This window comes from Sphaerodactylus townsendi, linkage group LG08, assembly GCF_021028975.2.
Source record: "Sphaerodactylus townsendi isolate TG3544 linkage group LG08, MPM_Stown_v2.3, whole genome shotgun sequence".
NCBI lineage: Eukaryota > Metazoa > Chordata > Lepidosauria > Squamata > Sphaerodactylidae > Sphaerodactylus > Sphaerodactylus townsendi.
Genome location: NC_059432.1, coordinates 86,877,182 through 86,896,990, shown reverse-complemented (window position 1 = coordinate 86,896,990; position 19,809 = coordinate 86,877,182). Strand labels below are relative to the sequence as shown.

The 19,809-nt window shown below is 42.4% G+C and overlaps 1 protein-coding gene across 2 annotated transcripts in view; it reads right to left on the bottom strand.

Moving 5' to 3' along the window:
• Positions 1-17,987, bottom strand: part of TSC22D2 (TSC22 domain family member 2) — a 53,671-nt gene extending 35,684 nt beyond the window's left edge. For both annotated transcript variants that reach the window (XM_048505805.1, XM_048505806.1), the window contains exon 1: positions 15,110-17,987. In XM_048505805.1, the coding sequence (XP_048361762.1) occupies positions 15,110-17,052 (1,943 nt within the window). In that variant the 5' untranslated portion in view covers positions 17,053-17,987. The remainder of the gene's footprint in view (positions 1-15,109) is intronic.
• Between the last annotated feature and the right edge of the window lie 1,822 nt (positions 17,988-19,809).

Here is a 19,809-nt window from a genome sequence, read left to right as displayed (position 1 = left end):
ATCAGCCAGAATATTAACACATATGGTGGAGAAACCAAAATCTCCTCTTGTGGTTGTGCCCATCTTCTCAGGAAGGGACATAAACATCTGACGATCTACTTAAAAAAAATTAGCAACACATACATATGTATATTTGACATATGCCAGTATTTAACTGTAACTGTATCAAAATTTACATGCTACAGTAGATAACAGGGTTGCCCTTACCTGTAACTATTGTTCATCAAATGGTCTTCTGTGCAGGTACTTGTGAAGACCAGACATGGAGAGGAATTTCAAAGTTTTCTAGAGCTTTCTAAGCATTAGGAGAGCTCCTCACTCGAGGCCTGAGCTTCCCACCCAAATGTACACATGATGGGAGGTGGGGGTGGAGAGAGCACTCTTCCCTCAGTCCTTCTCTCACCTCCAGAGAGGACCCAGCTCACCAGATTTGAGCACCCCACAGAGGGCAAAGAAGGCAGAGATGTTTACCTGCACCAAAGGCCACTCAGTGAACAACAGTTACAGGAAAGTGCAATTCCTGTTTTCATCTTTGTGACTTTTGTGCAATCCTACATGGGAGAAACCGCAAACTCACTTCCCGAGGTAGTGGATGTGGGCTGATCAGTGGAAGAGTGACTGTAACACTGTTTTTCTCACAGATGCTTCACTTCTAGAGTCTATGTCGATTGCTTAATGTCTGACAAACATGGATGGAGTCAACCAGGTAACTGTTCAATGACATCTTGTTGAAAAAGGCAGCACCCTTGTTGAGTGAGACTTCATTGGGAACGAACATGGAATGTCTGCTACACTGTATGCCATCCTGACTTGACAGTGGCTACCCAACAGGATAGAGGTTGAGAAGACACTACAAAGTCCTTGTTGGGTCCTGAAAAACAAGCAAATAGACTTCAACTGCCCACAGAGTGGTAAAATTCTTTCTGAACAGATGGAAAAAATACCAGAAGAACTATATCCTGGCTGAGGTGGAATGGGAAACTCTCTCTGGCAAGGAAGTCAAACTAGAGCAGAGGACCACATTGTTTTTATGCAATTTAATGCATGGGGGTCATACCATGAAGCATGTAGTTCACTCCTCTCATGTGCAGAAGTAACAGCCACTAAAATTCAGTAATTAATGACAAAACACACAGTTCAGCTATTCCTAAAAGTCTGAAAAGTTTATATACAAGTTTGCTTGTTGCCAGAGACAAACCTCCACTGTAATATAGAGGCAACATTTGGAGGTAATGCATTGAATAGACTCTTTAGAAACATTTTTGAATGTGGAGTTGAAAAAAACAAGAATAACTTTCTACCTTGGCATGAAAGGCTAATATCGTCACTAAATGTACTTTCAGTGAAGAAACTGATAACAAACTGAGGAACAAAAATAGTTAAATATTTCAACCAGTGGGCAGGAGTCGAGATAGGCTCTGTTGGTGGTTGCCCATTTGCCAGATCTTCTCCATTTTGCAGAGTAAGATTTATATGTGGACAGCTGAAGTACCACAGTAAGACTCTAAAGGGGTCAGGGATGTATCAGCCATATTGTTAGATGCAGGGAATGAACACCATGGTGCAGTAATGGGCCTACATGAAGTAGATCCTTTTTGACGGGAAGAGCCCTTGGAAGTCTCCAGAGGGTGGGAAACCACACCTTTCTCAGACAATACAGTGCAATTATGATCTAATATGACCAATCTGCTTCTAACTTGGCAATCAGTTTGTGAATGATGAGGAAAAGGAGTAAGGCACAGAGAAACACAAGGGAAAGGTGTTTGGGTTCATTTTTCTGAGGGGCCTGGCATTTCTCAGGATGGTTCTGAGGAGTCCATAACACCTCTTCCCAAAGTGCAGCTTTCAAATGAGCAGCCCTCCAACATCAGACTTGAGGATGGCATCTACGACAGGCTGATGTATTATGGCCTTCACCCAGACAAAGAAAAGTAATTCGTTTAAAAAGGAATTATGTTAATTGGACTGCATGACTTTCATGCCACAGTCTCTGCACTTTAAACAGTGCCATTCCGATGTGGGAAAAGTAAGTTTCTAACTCACTAAGAGAAAAGCAGTCAGCAAGCTGGAAGAAGGATCCTCTTCTCAGGGCAGCAAAAAGACAGAGGGAAGAACGTTCTCCTCACCTCTATCATATACCTGTTTGGATGAAAAACTGGAGGGTGGGAAGAACATTCCCAACACTTAGAAAGCTCTAGAAAATGTTGGAACTCCTCTACATGACTGGCCTGAGCATTCCCATGTTGCGCTGCACAGAATCCACAACGAACTACTATTGTGAAAAACATCATAAAATGGACAAGATTTGTGTAATTGAGAAAGCAAACAGTTACTTATTTGAAGCAAAGTTTATATAATAAAACAGGATTCATTAAAAATAATTAAAATTATGGATTTTCTACTGATTTTGCTTCTTTAATTCAATAACATAAGCAAGGGGCTTCTTTGCCTTCATTCATCAACACGTGAAATAAAACAGTTTAAATCTGGCTGGCACAAATACACACAACACAGTAGTTTAGTTAATAATACTGGATGAAATCGGCAAATTTACTTAAGAACTAGAGTTCACTTGTACTCCACTATCTTCAACTGTTAAATAGCACAAATGTCAGGGGGAGGGGGGGAAGATGGGGAAGAGTGTTTAAACAGCATGCCTAGAGAAGAAGCACTAGGATCACTAGGAGTTCTCTGGGATCCTAAGAAATGGATCTTAGGATTTCTTACATAATGAATTTATATGGATCTCTGGGTCAACAGGGTTCCATGTGGTTAATAGAACCCACTGGATATAGCACAAAGTATATAAAATATATTTACTCAAGTGCAGATACCCTGCAGATTATTCAGTACTGCAGATCATAGGGGTAGTGCTAGTGGAAAGTGCCATCAAGTCACAGTTGACTTATGGGGACCCCATAGGATTTTCAGTGCAAGAGATATTCAGAGGTGGTTTACTACTGGGGGCCTCTGCCTAGTGACCCTGGACTTCCCTGGTGATTTCTCACCTAAAAACTAACCAGGGATGACCCGCTTAGTTTCTAAGATCTGACAAGATCAGGCTAGCCTAGGCTATTCAGGTCAAGCATTGCAAAACATTCTGTTTATAAAAGACAGGAAGTGTAATTCTATGCATATTTACCATACATATTCACTAAGTACAACTGGTCTCACTTTTGAGAAAGGGTGAAAAGAATTGTGGCTATAAGATGTTGTCAAAATAAAGACTGGGTCCTTTCCCCCTAAATGTCTCCTACGGCTGCTTCTTCATGAGATGCACAACCCAATCCAAATGCTGCAAAAAGCCCCCTTTTGAGGTTATTTGTCCTGCTGTCAACTAATCTGAAGTAACGCGCCCTCCTGACTCTGTCAGTGCTATAGAGTAAAACTTTTCCTCCCCCCTCCAATTTTTCCTGGGTTGTGCTAAATCTCCCTCTCTCCAGGCTGAAGACACCTCTATCTACTAACCCCTTCCTACAAAGAATTAGGAGTGCCCGATTCTACTGAAATCAAGCTTCACAAAAGCGTGTTACCTAATCCTTGCGGAGTTACCTGCAAGGATGAAACATCCTGTTGTCACTAACTGGTAGAATACTGGCTTATTTTACATATAATATATTAATTGATAGACCAGAACAACTATTGTCCTGGGGCAAATGTCCCCTTTTTAGGGATATCCAGACATAATTAAATTAGACTAATTATCTAGACCAATTCTAGTACAGTTTAAGGTCTGGTTTTGGCAGAAATACCACCTTGCTCAGCCTAATAGACTGCCAACCTTCAGGTGGTGGCTGGAGTTCTCCAAGCATTACAGCTTATATCCAGACTACAGATTAGTTTCTCTGGAGGAAGTGGCTGTTTTGGCAGCTGAACTATATGGCATTACAACCTGCTGAGATCCCTCCCTTCCCCAAACCATGACCTGCCACCTGCCCAGGTTCTTTCCCCCAACTCTCTAGGAATTTACCAACCCAGAGCTGGCAACTCTACAGATAGATTGGTGGAGACTGGAAAATGCAACCTGATTGATTCTTTTGGATCTCTCAGCAGCTTCTGATGCCATCACACAGCATCCTTCTGAACCAGCTGTCTGATATGGAGGCTCAAGACACTGAATTCCAGAAGTCCCACTCCTATGATTATTGGTTCCAGAGACTGAAATCCTTCTCAGAGAGACATGAGATTTTGCCATTCCTATCCATGAATCGATCACATTCTGGTTACATTACTGCAACGGGGATAGCCTTTAAAGACAGACTCTGAGCTATATCTGATGGAGACTGTCAAAGCAGGGTTACAACTGGAACCAAGTGACAGAAGTCACATATTGTCAGTGACCCAGCATTTCACTGGCTTCCTATTTGTTTCCAGATTCAACTGCTGGCCATTTGTAAGGCTCTACATGGACTGGGTCAAATTCTCCTATATGCTCCTGTCTGAGATAGATTATCCAAAGACTTGTTCTAGCTTGCACCTATCACAGAGATTAGGTATGTAACAGTTAGGAGCAGGGCCTAGCTTTGGAACACATCCCCAGATGCCTGAATCACACTGGATTTGTTATCTTTCTGGGAACAGGAAAAACATATTTGTTCTCCTAAGCTATTTAGGTCAGTGGCTTTTCTTTTTTGCTGTCTTCACGGCCCCCTCCCCACTCCTGCAACATGCTGCTGGATTTTTATGTCTGACAATTTTTCACAATACCACTGAATTGTTTGCCTTATGTTCCCTGTTATGTTGTTTTTATTTCTTGTTTTAATATTTCCTAAAACTTGATGTTATTAATTAGGATATTAATTATTTTTACGGGCAAGTTATGAGCTAATTATTTTTATGCTAGAAAGCAGCATTTTGGGGGGTGAAGGGTGAAATAAGAATACTTTTGAATATTTTGTTTTGCATTTATAAAGCCACTGAAATTGGTGTTCTCATTCCATTGAACTGAAAGATCCTCTGTTCACAGGAATTTAAGTTCTTGAAACAAATTCAGACAGTTTAGACATTCATTGATGCACTGTTTTCCAATGACTTAACATTCTTTCTTGATTAATTCTGTGTCTTTAGTCTAAGATTTCTGAAGTGCTCAATGCATCCTATAGTCTTCTAATTATAGGTGGATACTGAATACTCTGTCCATGTCTCATTTCCTGCTATCCTAGGGTCCATAACCAGGAAGAGCAAGGCCTTTCCCAGTCCGCTGAATGCGTTATTGTTTTTGTAAAAGCATAAGAATTCAGATGTTCATAGCTGTTCCTTCTTATCTGGGGAGGGGACTCTGCCCCTTTCCAATGCTACCACTAAACAGCAGCTCCTAAAAGGATCAGTGAAAATGAAAAATACCTTCTGAAAAACAACAAGGACATTTAAGCTTCCAGCTAAAAACTCAGTCATGGGAAATGTGTGAAGGTCAAGATGAATATGGGTAAAATCTAAGTTTAGCTTTTCTCCAGATGGCTTGCTCCTCCTTACAGGACTTTCACAAAATGTACAGAGTGGCTTCACTACCCTTCCTCTGACAAAACTGAAGAGAAAGATGTGGGGTTCCACTGCATCTGATTTGAATTTCTATTCTACACTTAATGATTAATAAGAAGAATGAAATCCTAAATTTTTACTCCTCAGAACACTTTCCCAAGACCATTATCTGAAAGTGTCAGGAGAGATACTTCACACTGTAGGTCATCTCCTCTGACTTGTTTCAGTATTCTGTTCTTTTATTCCCAAGGCTATATTTTCCTTTCCAGTTGCTGTTGCAGCTGCATCTTTCACAAGCAAACTACTGGTCTAGACAAACTCATAAAGCAGGAAGCTCTCAGTACGCTATTCTTTTTCCAGACATGAAGTTCGGATAGTACATAAAGCACTTTCTTTTCTAGTCTTGTTCATGGCACAGAATTTAAGATTCTTGCTTTGCCCTCTGAAACTGTAAGTGGCTCAGATCTAAAACTCAAAGGATCATCTCAAATTATATATGAGCGTACGATAAGAGAACCTTCAAGCTGCCAGGTCCAACCTGTAGTAAAATATTTTAATACAATCCTATGAAGAATTACTAAGAATCTAAGTCTCTTGGAAACAAGGGGCTTAGTAACTGCATAGGAGTGCACTGCTATATATGAAGTAATCATCATCAATACCCAACGTTTTGATGTATCCAGTTCAGTAACAGAGGAATTAATATGCACCATCAACATCTTATCTACTTAGACAGGTTCACAAAAAAACCCCATGAAACATTTCTTCAAGCAACTCCTTGGCCTTCACATGGGGTTTCCCCAGCCATCTAGAATGAGATTTGAATGCAGATTATTTTTACCTTTACTGCTGCTGTAATGGTTTTATTTTAGGATCTGCATTTTGTGTTTGTGAGCCACTTTTTTCCTGTTTTTTTTCAGGTTCAAATTTAAAAGACATGAAAATTTTCAAAAAAAGAGCTTTTCTTGGCTTTTTCAAAAAAATTGGCTTTTTTAAACCTTGAAAAATCTCTGCAGCCTACTACCTCCACCCCATCTGTTCTTCAGAAGTAGACATCAGCAGGTAAGTAAGAAGGAGAGGGAGGGAAAGAAGGGTTCCCCCCCTTAATGGGAGAGGAGCTGAAGTAGCCTAAAGGTGCCAGAAAAATTTGGCATTTTTCAGGCTCCGCTTTTCAGCTCCCTTAAATTACCACCCTTTTTTTTGGCCAAAGATAAACCCACAAAAAGCTTTGTTTTTGGTTAGGGTTTACCCACATGCCCAGCTCCATTAAATATTCTCTTTTGCCCCATCATAATTTTCCTATGCTATGCTGCTTCTGCCTTCAAACAGTTTTTTATTCTAGGGGGCACACAAAACATTCTCAACATGTCATACAAATTGTTCCTGTTCAAATTTTGTACAATGTTTTTAAAAAAAGATTTTACAATGTTATTTTACTACATTCTTATATCCCTTTTTACCATAACACCTTTCACATAAATTCTATAGAATCTCTTTAAGGTCTAAAGGAAGGTGAACAGATCTCTAGAAGCTGACCAAACAGTCTTACCACCTTTGAATTAGCGCAAAGCTAATTTGAAATTACCTCCTAGTTTTCTCCTTTAGAGGTTCATTATACCATGTCTGGCTGTGACCTGGATAGTCTGGGATAGGGCGGGGTCCTAGACAGTAGGGTGGATCCTAGTCATTATTTGGATGGGAGACCACCAAGGAATTGGAATCATGGAATAACAGAGTTGGAAGAGACCACAGGGCCATCCAGTCCAACCCACTGCCAAGCAGGAATACATAATCAAAGCACTCCCAACAGATGGCATCCAGTCTGTTTAAAAACCTCCAAAGACAACAACTACACCACTCATATTCCACTGTTGAACAGCCCTTACCATCAAATTCTTCCTGATGTTTAGATGGAATCTCTTTTCTCATTGTTTGAATCCATTTCTCCTTGTCCCAGTCTCTGGAGCAACAGAAAACAAGCTTGCTCCTCTTCAGCATGACATCCCCTCAAATATTTAAACACAGCTATGTCACCCCTTAACCGTCTCTCCTCCAGACTCAACATACCCAGCTCCCCAAGTCTCTCCTCATAAGACTCTCCTTTAGATACAAACCACTTCTCAACATCTCTTGCCATGAAAACTCTATGAGGTTGCCATAAGTCAGCTGTGACTCAACAACAAAGTAGTATCCTCATGCCAGCCCACATGATCAAAAAGAGAACTCGCCACACTAACCAACAATGCTTACATAGTGAATAGCCTTGCATACGTCTCAGTGAGAATTTATTTTAACACCTTATCTTGACAAATTTCAATCTGGTTTCTAGGCCAGTTTTGGCACTGAAACTGCCTTGGTCATCATGCTGGGAGAAACAGAGTAGGAATGCAACCATGTTGGTTTTCTCAGAATTGTTAGTTGCTTTTGATGACATTAACAATGGTACCTTGCTGAATCCCATAACTGAGATGCCAAGAAGCCCTATGCTTCATTGGTTGCATTCCAACCAGAAAGTAGGTTCCAGAAAGTGGATCTGAGGTCTTCACTTTTTTTTTTGCACACTTCAGTGTTCACTAAGTTTCATTTTGTCCCATATGTGTCACGCTGGGTAAGGATTTCTGTGGTAAGAAAGTCTGACAATCTGGAGTGAAACTAAAACCCAAGCTCCATTTCTTTGTATCTGAAAACAGATGTAAAATTAATGGATGAAAATTAATACATTGGCTGGATGAACGCCAATAAATTAACATTTAATCTAGAGACAACTGAGTAATAACATTTGCCAATGTTATCATGGACGGGGTGCAGCCCCCTTCGAGACATGCTGTTCCTTTTTTTTTTTTTACTTTGGATGCCTAGGCAGAATCTGTGGCACCAAGTAATTTTGACCAGCTTAGACTAGTGTGCCAGGTGTGATCTGTTAGAGATAGTCTTGTCACAGTTATCAGCACTTCTATACCATATAAGATTATTAAAAGGCATATACATGCGGATGCCCTCAAAAACAGCTTAACTTAAACTGTTGAAAATATAGCAACTAGAACACTAACATAATATGCAGCATATGTCTCTGGTGCTCCACTGGTTGCCAGGTGTTTCTGAGCAGAATTCAGAGCGCTATATTTATAACAATAAATATTTTGATGTCAGGATACGTGAAGTACCACTTTTTCCTTGTATTACCCTGCTCACTCTCTAAGGTATGCATCCAAGTTTCTCCTGTCCTTTGTCATCACCTTATAATAAGGGTGGCAGCGCATTTATGGGCTGCCCTCTTCAGTCAAGTTCATGGATTCTGCCTCATTTTTGAAATTAGGTTTATTACCGTTATGCTTTTGTATTGGCTGTTTTAGATTAAAGCACTATACAATAAAATTAGAGGCCTTTAAAAAGTAAAATACTGGTTTATGGATCATTGTATTTACTTTGTTCAACAAACCTCGCCTGAAATTGAAGGGAGTTTCAGAAGCAGTTGGTGATAGTGTTGTGGGAGAGGAGGGCTTCCTTGCAAAGGCAAAAAAAAGATGATAATTCCACTAGGCGTGATCCTGGCCCTTGCTTGCAAACATCTGAAACAGCTTCTCAGGAAAGGTTTATAATCATTGTCAGGCGTACTAGGTGCATTTTGGGCAGCTTGGAGATTCCTCAGAAACTGACCAATTGTTTAAGATCCATAATGACAAAATATTTATCTCAAATACTAGCAACATCTCTTTGCAGTACAGAGCTGCCAAGAGAGGCCAACTGAGTAAGAGGTTCACTCCATCCATTCAGGCCCATGTATATACCACAAAATCTGCCTCATAATCCTGTGCAGTGCATCTCAGACATGAAAGAGTCTGAAAAACAATTGTGCCCTGAAATAGACTTTTAGTTTTATTTTAAGCTTGGTATTTTGTCTGTTTAGACTTATTTTTGCATTAAAGATAACTGGCAAAAAGGGTCTACTAGGTAGAACAGAGCACAGATGTTTAGTCAAATTCCTCATTCAGAGAAATTCTGGAAAGATTAAACCACGGCTTACCACTCCAGCTGCAGCTATGTCTATAGTTAATAGACGTAAGAGTTTTAGTGTAGGTACTAAATGTTATCACATACGCCTAAACAAACTTCAATGCATGCTTTTGAGCTGAACATGATAATGCTATTGCAGCTATTCCAACAACTTGACAACATGGTATCTTAACACTCCCCTGAATTAAGTGCACAGGCTTTTTGCCAGGGAAAGGCTCCTTATTTAGTGGAGCAGCAGGACACAAACCAATATTTTGCACTGCTGAAAATGCAGCTTTAGCAGTGAAACCCTAATACTATGGACACTTCCTTCTTGTACTTCTTGCAGTTTTTAATTCCGTGTAATCTTAATGCACTGAAATGCAAGAAAATCAAATGCCTAGAGGAAACCTCACAAGGTTGGCAATCTGATTTTCAGCATGCTTTACACCACATTATTACTATGGAATTTGGGCAATATTCTACATCCTACTATTAATATGCTCCTGCCCTTCCTTCTCTCTGCTACATGATACAGATCTAGAAAACAGTACCACATTTCAGATCCAATTTAGTACATCAACTTGCCAAAGACTACAGTTACTCTGATGATCCTTCTACGTTAGGACTGCTCAAGAAATGGTTCAGAAACATTAAGCATGAAAGCAATTCTGAGAAGTTCCTACATGGCTATTTTTAGAGTGACACAGCAATACCAAGTAATGTTCTCATGCACTAAGTTCTTAGGAATTAGAGTGTTCACTACAAACTTTACTATTCTGTTTACAATTCAATGGGCTTCACTTTCATAATAAACAATTCTTAACTGCAGGAAGCAGCTCGTTGCTAATATCATAGGGGTGCTTAATCCTGGACAGGATTCTAACTTGCATTTGTTTTTCAGCATCCACAGTTCATTTCAGCATACAAAATGCTGTTTGACTGAAGCTGTTGTGAACACGATTTGAAAACAGATATGAAATTCAGTAACAGCAACATGTCAGCTGCACCTAACGTTTTCACTTTGAATAATCTTTTCTTTTTGTTCTCAGAGCACACAGAGAACACTCTGCATAAAGCATACAGAAACCTTTACCAAGGTTAACACTCATGAAAGGTCTCCTCCATTATTAAAGAGCCCCAAGAGCTCAGTTTTTAACAATTATAATACTTTATCAGCTATTATCAGAACACTATACAAAGGCTTTTTACATGAACAGAAGAAGATACTCTATGAAGAGGGCCCTATAATCAGGTTTACAGCAATGTAGTGCCTGCTGTTGATCACTCACAATTGCAGCCATTCATTAGTTCCTGGACTACAGCCTGCATGGTTTACACCAGCCAGTTTTCTTTGCATTCTAATCTTTCTAACCAGCCTTGTAGTATATGCTGAAAGTATCTGTGAAGCACATAGGATGTTCAAACAAGATTTCCCAATGTTGCATTCTTTCAAGAGTGACAACGTATTTCTCAAGGGCCCAAATGATAGTAAGCAGCTACTTATGATTTTAGAAACTGAACAGATGTTTAGATTCAACTGGATTAAGAAGGCTGTTTTCTGCTTACCAATTTACTATAATTAGTGTCAATATAAGTTTTCAAAATATTATTAGTACTCTCTCATCATCTGAATAAAAGATCTTTCATCAAATATTTAAAAGGAGATTTATTTCAATTACAATTTATTTATACTAATATGACCTGTCATTCAATGAATCATTTGTTACAGATTACTCAGCTCCTGAATGTGATGAGAAGAACCGACTACAGAACTTCCATAATGACTTTAAACGAAGGACACACTCTAGAGCTATGACTCGAATACTGGTTTGGCTACCTGAATTAAGAATTCCTTTGAATATTAATTCCCAGCATCCTTTCTTCCTATACAACATAGGAACCAATTATGATCTAATTAACACTTGAAAGAAGAAACCTAGCCAGGCTTTAACGAAATCAACAGATGAAGAGATGAAGAATGATGGTAAAAAAGCAGATACCATTTATAGCCCCTCCCAGTCAAAAACCAGGATGGAGATTGCCTTCAACCTACAAGACAGAGAACAAATACTTACCAAACCACATATTGCAGGTAATGTTCTCCACAGGGCTGAGTCTTGAACTACATTCCAACCCTCAAGCCACAGAAGAAACTTAATTCTGAAGTTCTGACCTGGAAACCACAGCTGCATCACATTCCATATCCCCACTGTGAGCTTTTCAAAACAGACAGTACAGGGAAGCTACTTCTGGACCTGTGTTGAAAGCAGGAGCCAATCTCCACCCCTTTTAAATATAACTCCTTTATGGAGTTAATATGAATAAACTACTTCACACAAGAAAATTTCTAACGATAAGCACCACTGGAAAGAGATACGAAAACTAAGATTTCACCAATGTTCTCTTTTATTGTTCTTGTTAAAGTATTTTTAAGTTACGTCACAAATATGTAAACATGTTTAGCCCTATCAAGTACCCCAGTAATAGACTGATTTCAGCTCATTTCATGCACCAAATGTTCAAACATGTTCACAGGGATTCTATATTACTGGGCTTGAAATAATATATCTATGTAAAAAAGATCAATAACCATATTTTAACTTACAGTTGATCTTTCTTATAGAGGAAATGCACCAAATGGATGTGGGTTCATTTACTCAACTTTAGCTACCAAAATGTTGGTTAGGAAGAACAGTGTCTATTCCATTGGCCATCGATTTGGCATTCTTTGAAGAAAGCAAATTATTACTTCAAAACAACCCTTCAACAGTACACAGACTACTCTTCCCTTAATGAGCTTTTATACAAAAGTTCTTGCTCAAATAAATTTGGTTAATCTGTAAGATATCACTGAACTTCTGTTTAATATTCCTAGTGTCCTCTTACTAACACACATGGCCTATATAAGAAGTAACAACCCTAAACTGATACTCCAAACAGAAACAGTAGATGAAAATTGCACTCTGGCCTTCCTCACCTAATGTTTGAAATGTCAAAATAGAATCTTTTTTAAAAATTCAGAAACTTAATTACTTCATTTACACCTCACCTTTCTCCCCAATTGGGAATCAAAGCAGCTTGCACCATTCTTCTCTCCTTCATTTTATCCTCACTCCTACCCTGTAAAGTAGGTTAGGCTGAGAGTGCATGACTGGCCCAAGGACACCCAGCAAGCTTTCATGATGGAATGTGGATTTTCCTCCCAGATTGTAGTCCCACACTCTAATCATTACATCACACTAAGGTTAACCAAAACTTGTTAATGTTAGTACAAGGCTGGTCAACCAAATCTGTCTCTTCTGTTGAACTTGTGGATGTTATTCATCCATACCATACTAGCACAACCCTCATGGAAGCCTAACTCGGAATTGTTTGACTTGAGACAACATTAAGTCGAACCTAACAATACAAGCCACAAGTTCTGAATTGACTATGTCACCTGATTCAATACATTCTACCCACTGTTACCTCAAACATCTTCCATGTGCCTTTAATTTTTACATTTCCCCCCATTGTTCAGTACACATATATGCTTAAAGTGACCAAAAATGCCAATCTTCTGTTCATAAGGAAGATCTCTCTACCATAAAGGGAAAGGAAAGAGAAAGAGGTTATAATAGTTTACACATAGAATACACACCAAGTATGCTATAAGAATTCTGAGAAAGTGTATGTAGTAAAACAGCTGCTCCTCACGTAAAGATTGCTGAAGTGTTCCATAGAGAGTTTCCACTTGTGCGCAATAGCATGGAAGCACTGTTACGGTTCTTTAACCTTTTTTACAAAGCAAAGAATTGCATAAGTCTACATTTTTATATACTACCATGTAAGAGTAGCATACTACTACACCCATCAATAACAAAATAATGCAGCATCATAGAGAAAGATCTGCTCAAAAAGGTAGAGAACTCCAGAAGATTGCAATCAAGCTGTATATATCTTTAGGAGCATCAGTGAACATATTTTAAAACCGGTTCTGCTGACAGATCAGGTCCTATAAATTTAGACCATCTATTTTTAAAGTATTATCAAACTTTCTGCCACTGAAATCCATTTCTACTCCTCCTAGTTCCATTTATCTAGAAGTTAGGCACATAACGCCCCCCCCACCCCAAATGACATACACCACATTATTAAACTTCAGTAACCAATAGCAACACTCTTGAGTTACAGACATTGTACACAATTGCTAATGCTGTCCTATCAGTTTTGGTAAAGTCATTGAAGTCTATTTTTTATTATTTAAATCACAAATAGAGTTGTCAACAACTACAGCTCAGGTTTATAATGGGTTAAGATTTCCTCAAATGCAAATATTTGATACAACTCAAATGCAGCAGAAGACTCTGTCATACATTATAATGTCATACAGTATTTTAAAGATGCTTAAAGAAATGAATACATTTCAGGGCAAATAACTCCACAACTTTAAAGTTACATTGAAAAACACCCCTTTCCAATTCTGCTTCAAGAAAAACTCTGACAGAAGTAGACTAGAGATCCTTTGTGGGGCATCCCTGCCAGTTAAACTCAGCAGAAGGCAGGGACAATGTTCTCTGCCCCTCCCACTTGCCTTTCTTCTTGACTTCTACTCACATCTTCCTTACATCAATAAATCTTATAGTACATGATTACTTATACCTGGCCTTTAAAAAACTATTCAATTGTCTTTTGTTAAAGCCTTTAATAGTTCATCAGAAGGGTGCAAATTACATTGCCAAATTTGGTAGGTTCACCAAGGAAATGAACTAGAAGCCATATAAAGAAGTCGTATCTATCAGAGTTCTTCTAAAGAAGAAAGCCCTACGTTGTCTGCCTTTTCGTTCATTAGAGTAACAAAAACTGTTAACAGTGCAACTTACTTTGAAATTCTTGAAACTTACACAGAACACAGCTCTAAGCAAATATGTACAGAGTTGGATTATCTTTATGATCTCTTCTGTCTTAAACGAAAGAATATTTAAACTGAAGAACATTTTATCTTTGTTACTCATGGTGAAGCAATGGTTCTATTTAAAAATCAACTTCAAGCCAAAATTTAAACTACTTACTTTTCTCTACAAACTATCTTTGTTAGAATGCTTCTGCACTCATTACCCAACTAAGACTAGTGGAGGAAAATCACAAAGTTACATTAATTTCCTGAAGCAGTATTTTACTTTTCATTGATAAATACACTCCCACTGTTCTCTATACCAATAACAGCTTAATAAAAGAGCAGACAGTGTTTTTCACTATTCTCCACATTTATACAGACTGTTAATTACTGCTGGCATCTGAGTTCTTAATTATTTACATTTCCTTTAATAATGGAATAGTAATCCTAGTTACCTTCAAGTTATCCAGTGTAGCTGATAAGCTTAACAGACAATGTAACTTTTCCATGGGCAGTGGAAAAAAAACAGTGCTTTTGTGGACAAGATGAATATTCATAGTTTCTTTTCCCTATGTTCTCCCCTGTATATTTTACAAGCATTTTGGCTACACAACAGACTAGTAATGAGAATGATTCTATTCATCACACCTTTGGGGCAGACTACATAGGAACTGTATGTAGGAACTGGTCAGCGTGACAAACTGAATGCTGCTAAACCTTAAGCTAAACACAAAGTTTTGTATTAAAAAAGATAAATACCTGTCTTCATCACCATCAACAGGAATAGATATGCCAAAGACAGAGCTGGCAAGACTGTTCATAGGAGTAGTTGCAGGTAAGTTAAGAGGGTTTGTTAAAGTGTCTGGAATAGGTGGCTTCACAAGAGGTTTGTTTTCAGCAATGAGAGAAAGTGGTGGTTGAGGTAGGGGTTCAGATTTTCTTCTAGTATCATCAATCTGGCCTAAAGGTTGAGTCTGAAATTGTCCAATGTTAGATTGTGGCAGGTTTGTAGGTATATTGGTCGTGCCTTGGATCAGAGGGAGGCTGATGTGCTGCTGGACAACACTGGAACTCCTGCTGACAGATGTATGGCTGGTCAGCTGGGACTGGGCTATAGTAACAGGGACATTTGGCATAGTAACAGAAGTTGTAGACACACTAGGCACACTAGTACCTGGCACAGCTGCAGGCATATTTTGAACTCCAGAGACTATGCCATGAGGAGCACCAGACACTTGATTGTTTCCACCCATTTGCTGCTGAGTCATTGATTTCTGTTGCACAACTCCTGTATGTCCAATGCTTGGCTGCACCACACCTCCTTGCTGCGGAATGACAGTCTGAAGCGGAGTTGTCAGGCCACTCTGCATTAGCCCGGATCCCTGTCCGACTGTTTCACCAGCTTGTGAAGAAACTCCCATCACTGGCACTCCTAGAGGTGAGGGATTCTGACCAGCTACTTGTGCTGCTGGAAGACTGGAAGCTCCAGTGCTTGGAATAGAGCCTGAAGCAGCCTGCTGAGTAGTTCCTTGAGACTGAATTACTGTCATATGTTGAATATATTCTGGTTGGCCAGTTGTCTGAGATGGCACCAGATGCACTGGTTGAATCTGTGTCTGAGGATAAGCAAATTGCTGTGTCTGAGTCACTGGTGCGTTCACTTGCTGTACCTGCTGTTGCGGCACGGGCAAACTCGTCTGGACTATTGCTACATTCGAAGGTGGCATGCCTTTCCCATTGGGCACAGCCTGTCCCATGCCCTGTGTGTTTACTGGAGGCTGCAGCGGAGGCCCCATCATTTGCTGGCTTGCCGCCGTAGCCCCTGAATACATCGACTGAGCACTACTGTGAAGCGCAGCCCCGCCTATGGGCTGCTGCCCAATGACAAAATTAGGTTGCTGCAGAGAGGGCTGGTTTATTTTCTCTGGCTGGAGTAGCTGTGACACAGCAGCAAGAGAGCTGTCAGCCAGGGAGTCAGGGCCATGTGCCGACGACGTCGCCACACCTGAGACTATCAGCGAGCCCCCGGTGGCACCTAAGCCACTGTCTCTATCTTGAACAGCCTGTTCAAACGTACTGTTGTGTCTAATGCAATCCCCAGTTCGGGCTAAAACGGCCCCCCCATCCAAGTCCCGGTCATAGTATTCCATACACGTCCATCGCCCCCGTCTGTAGGGCTCGCCACTACCGTGGTCCAACTTGATCACCCTAAAGCGGGAGCTGCAGGCGGCAGCGGTTAGAGGCACGGCTCCAGGGCCAGCCAAAGCTTGCGCGCTGCTGCCTCCTGCCGCCCCTGAGGAGGCTTGGGCGGCAGCCGCTGGGGGCACCGCGGTGCTCCTGGGAATAGCTCCTCCGTTGGCTGCCGGAGCAGCAGGAGGCAGCGAGTGTCCACCCCCAGAGGCCGCGGCGGCGGCGGCAGCTACTTGCCCATCCAGAAGCAGGTTGGGAGAGATCGTCCCGGGAGTCTCGGCATCGGCCACGTTGTTGAGAGTCTCCTCGGAGGAGCTGCGCTCACAGACCTCCTCGGGCCCGTAGTCTGTGGCGCGGGACACGTCGAAGATCTCGGAAGAGACGTCTTCGGTGCGGGATTCGTCCGGGTCGTCCAGGCTCTCCGTGTCCTCGGTGATGCTGCTGGCCACCTGGGCCGTGGTCACGCTGGTGATCTGGAAGCAGCTCTTCTTCTTGGCCGGCATCTTGGACATGGTGCAAAGGAGGGGGGAGGGAGGGAGCCGAGCGAGCGAGCGGAGTAGGGGGTGCCGCCCACCTGCCCTCGCGGCGGCCGCCGGCAAAGGGGAAAAGTCCGAGCCGGTCACACGAGCCGGGCCTGGCGGAGGGGAAGGAGATCACGCTCTGTCTAGCGCGTAGACGCCGGCAGGCTCGCACATTCCTCCGGCCCCGGCCTCACCACACGGCCCCGGCTCAGCAGGCCCGGGGTTGGCGAGGGGGAGAGAGGCGAGGAAGGGGGCGGCGGCGGCAGGACTCCTCCTCTTCCTCCCCCTCAGCGAAGCGACGGGCCCCTGGGCGGGCCGCCGCCTCCTCCTCCTCCTCTTCTCCTTCTTTTCCCTCAGCGGAGCGCTTTTCCCCCCTCCGCGGCTGCGGTTCCTCCCTCGGAGTCGAGGCCGGGGTGGCGCTGTCAGTCAAGCCGCTCCGCGGGGCTTCCGGCGAGACGCGGGGTCCCTGAGAAGGCCCGAGGCTGCTCGCCAGTCACTCAGTCAGTCGAGGGCCGGAGATGGGCGGCGGTGGCAGCCGGCGAGCCGGGACGAAGCCTGCGCAGGCCGCCCGCCCTGCCTTCGCTCTCTACCTGGAGATCCGCATCTTGTTCGGGGAGAACGGAGCGCGCCCGGCTCACAGCGGCCCCCTCAGGCGGGCGGCCCTCGTCGCCGCGGCTCTCCCCCGACCAAGTCGCGCCGCCGGGTGGGGTGGGGGGCGAGGCGGAGTGGGCCGGACCCCTTTTACGCTCCGCGCGCGCTCCGCTCTCGAGCCGATATTCAAACTGCTCACTCCCCTCGCTCAAGATGGGGCTCAAATGGAGCCGCGAGGCAGCTTGGGAACTACAGCCGAGCTGCTACTGCGGCAGCGGGGCGGCCCAGACAGGAGCCCCGCTCCTTACGCCGTGGCGCGGTGACGTCGACTACCTCCCTCCACCCGTCTGCTCCGCGAGAGATCTGCCCTGCCTCGGAAAAAGAGGGCGGAGCCGACTGCTTGGAATAAGAAGGAAAGGGGTGGGGCTTCGCTAAGAAGCCCGCCCTCCGTATCGTCATTTTAACCGTTTGGAATGTTCCACTGGCTCGGTGCTGCCCCTCCTCCTCTTTTCTCGACGCAGGCTTGGTATCTTCCATGTGGAAGGGGGAGAGATGAGGATGCGACAGACACCGCCCCTCCCCTCGGTCTGTGTCGGCGGGTGGGGTGAGGGGCCTTTCCCGTCAATCAGGCTCCATAGGAGACGGGGGAAGGAGCTCGCGCGCCCTGAGGCAGCATTTACGTTGTGTCTGAGCGCTCTTGATTGGGGCAGTTTACTAGTTCAACGCAAGCCCTGTTATATAGCCTTCCTATGCCCTGGAGACTTTTGTGATCTAGCATTACAATGCTTCTCTCAAGACCATATCATCTTGTCCCTACTGTCAGCCATTACCTTTTTTTTATGGCTGGTTAATCGGGGGCCCTGAATCCATGCCACAGTGTCATCATGACTGAAATGCACAGTACCTGGGTCTCCCCTCAAAATCATCTTGGAAACTCCAGCTGGTGCAGAGTGCCACTGCTCAGCTATTATTAGGAGCTAGATGGGCATTCATATCATTCCCATCCTTAGGGTTGCAAGCACTGGATTGGGAAATAACGAGTTTTGGGGGTAGTACCCAAAGAGGGGTTTCAATGGGATATGATGCAAAAGAGTTCACCAAAGCAGTCGTTTTCTCCAGGTCAACTGATCTCTGTCACCTAAAAGCCAATTGTAATTGCAGGACATGTCCAGCCACCTCTTGGAGGCTGGCCACCTACACATCTTGCGGGCACTTCACTGGCTGCCAATCAGTCACTGGGCTGAATGAGTCTAGAAAGGAAGAAATTATTATGGCCCTTCATGTATATACTGCTTCTTGGTTCATCTCCTACCAATGAAGTAATATGACAGGAAAAGGCCTACTCCCCAAAGTTCTATCTTGATTTTAAAGAGAAGAAATATTCACAAGACTCTAGGAGTGTGTATTTGCTAACAAGGTCATTAAATGAAGTAATTCTCAGCTGACCAGAGAGGTCACAAATGACACATAGAGTCAACTCTCTCTAAATCTATCAAAGGCCATATAGGTCAGTAGCAGCACTTTGAATAATTCATGAAAGGTAAAAGAAGTCAAAGGTAAGTCCTGGAACTAGCATGAAGCCTTCCTGAAGCCAAGGAGATAAATATTTTTGGAATACATAAACATTGATGGCAGGCAAGCAAGTAAAAACTCATGCACACAACAGGCACTGGTGGAAAATATGCATTAAAAAGGAAACTAGTTTACAGCCATTTGAAAAAATGAAAAGATATTAAAAGATATATGTTATACTTACACTGAAACTGAGGTTCCTCCTTTTCCGCATGGTTTGTAGTTTGAATATCTTGTAGTTTTAAATGTATAAAACTTTCGGCTGTCCAAACTGAAACAGAGGAAACTGTATTTCCCTATAGATCTCATTAACATGCAATCTAAATGTAACCTTGTGTCTACAGCTTGTGGTTGCCAGCTCAAATAATGTGAAAGAAGTGTCCAGTATTTTCTCAAGGAGCTAACAAGTATTGCATGAAGATGCCATCCCTGCAGAGTCATAGCTAGTTGACAGGTGGAAGTAAACATTTCCTCCTTTCAGCTGGAAGACAAGGACCAGTCTATTGCTATGCTGAAAAAGTTTAATACTAAGCTACTGTAACCTCTATCTGTGGGTTCTGTGGGGCAGAACTTTGAATGAGTTTG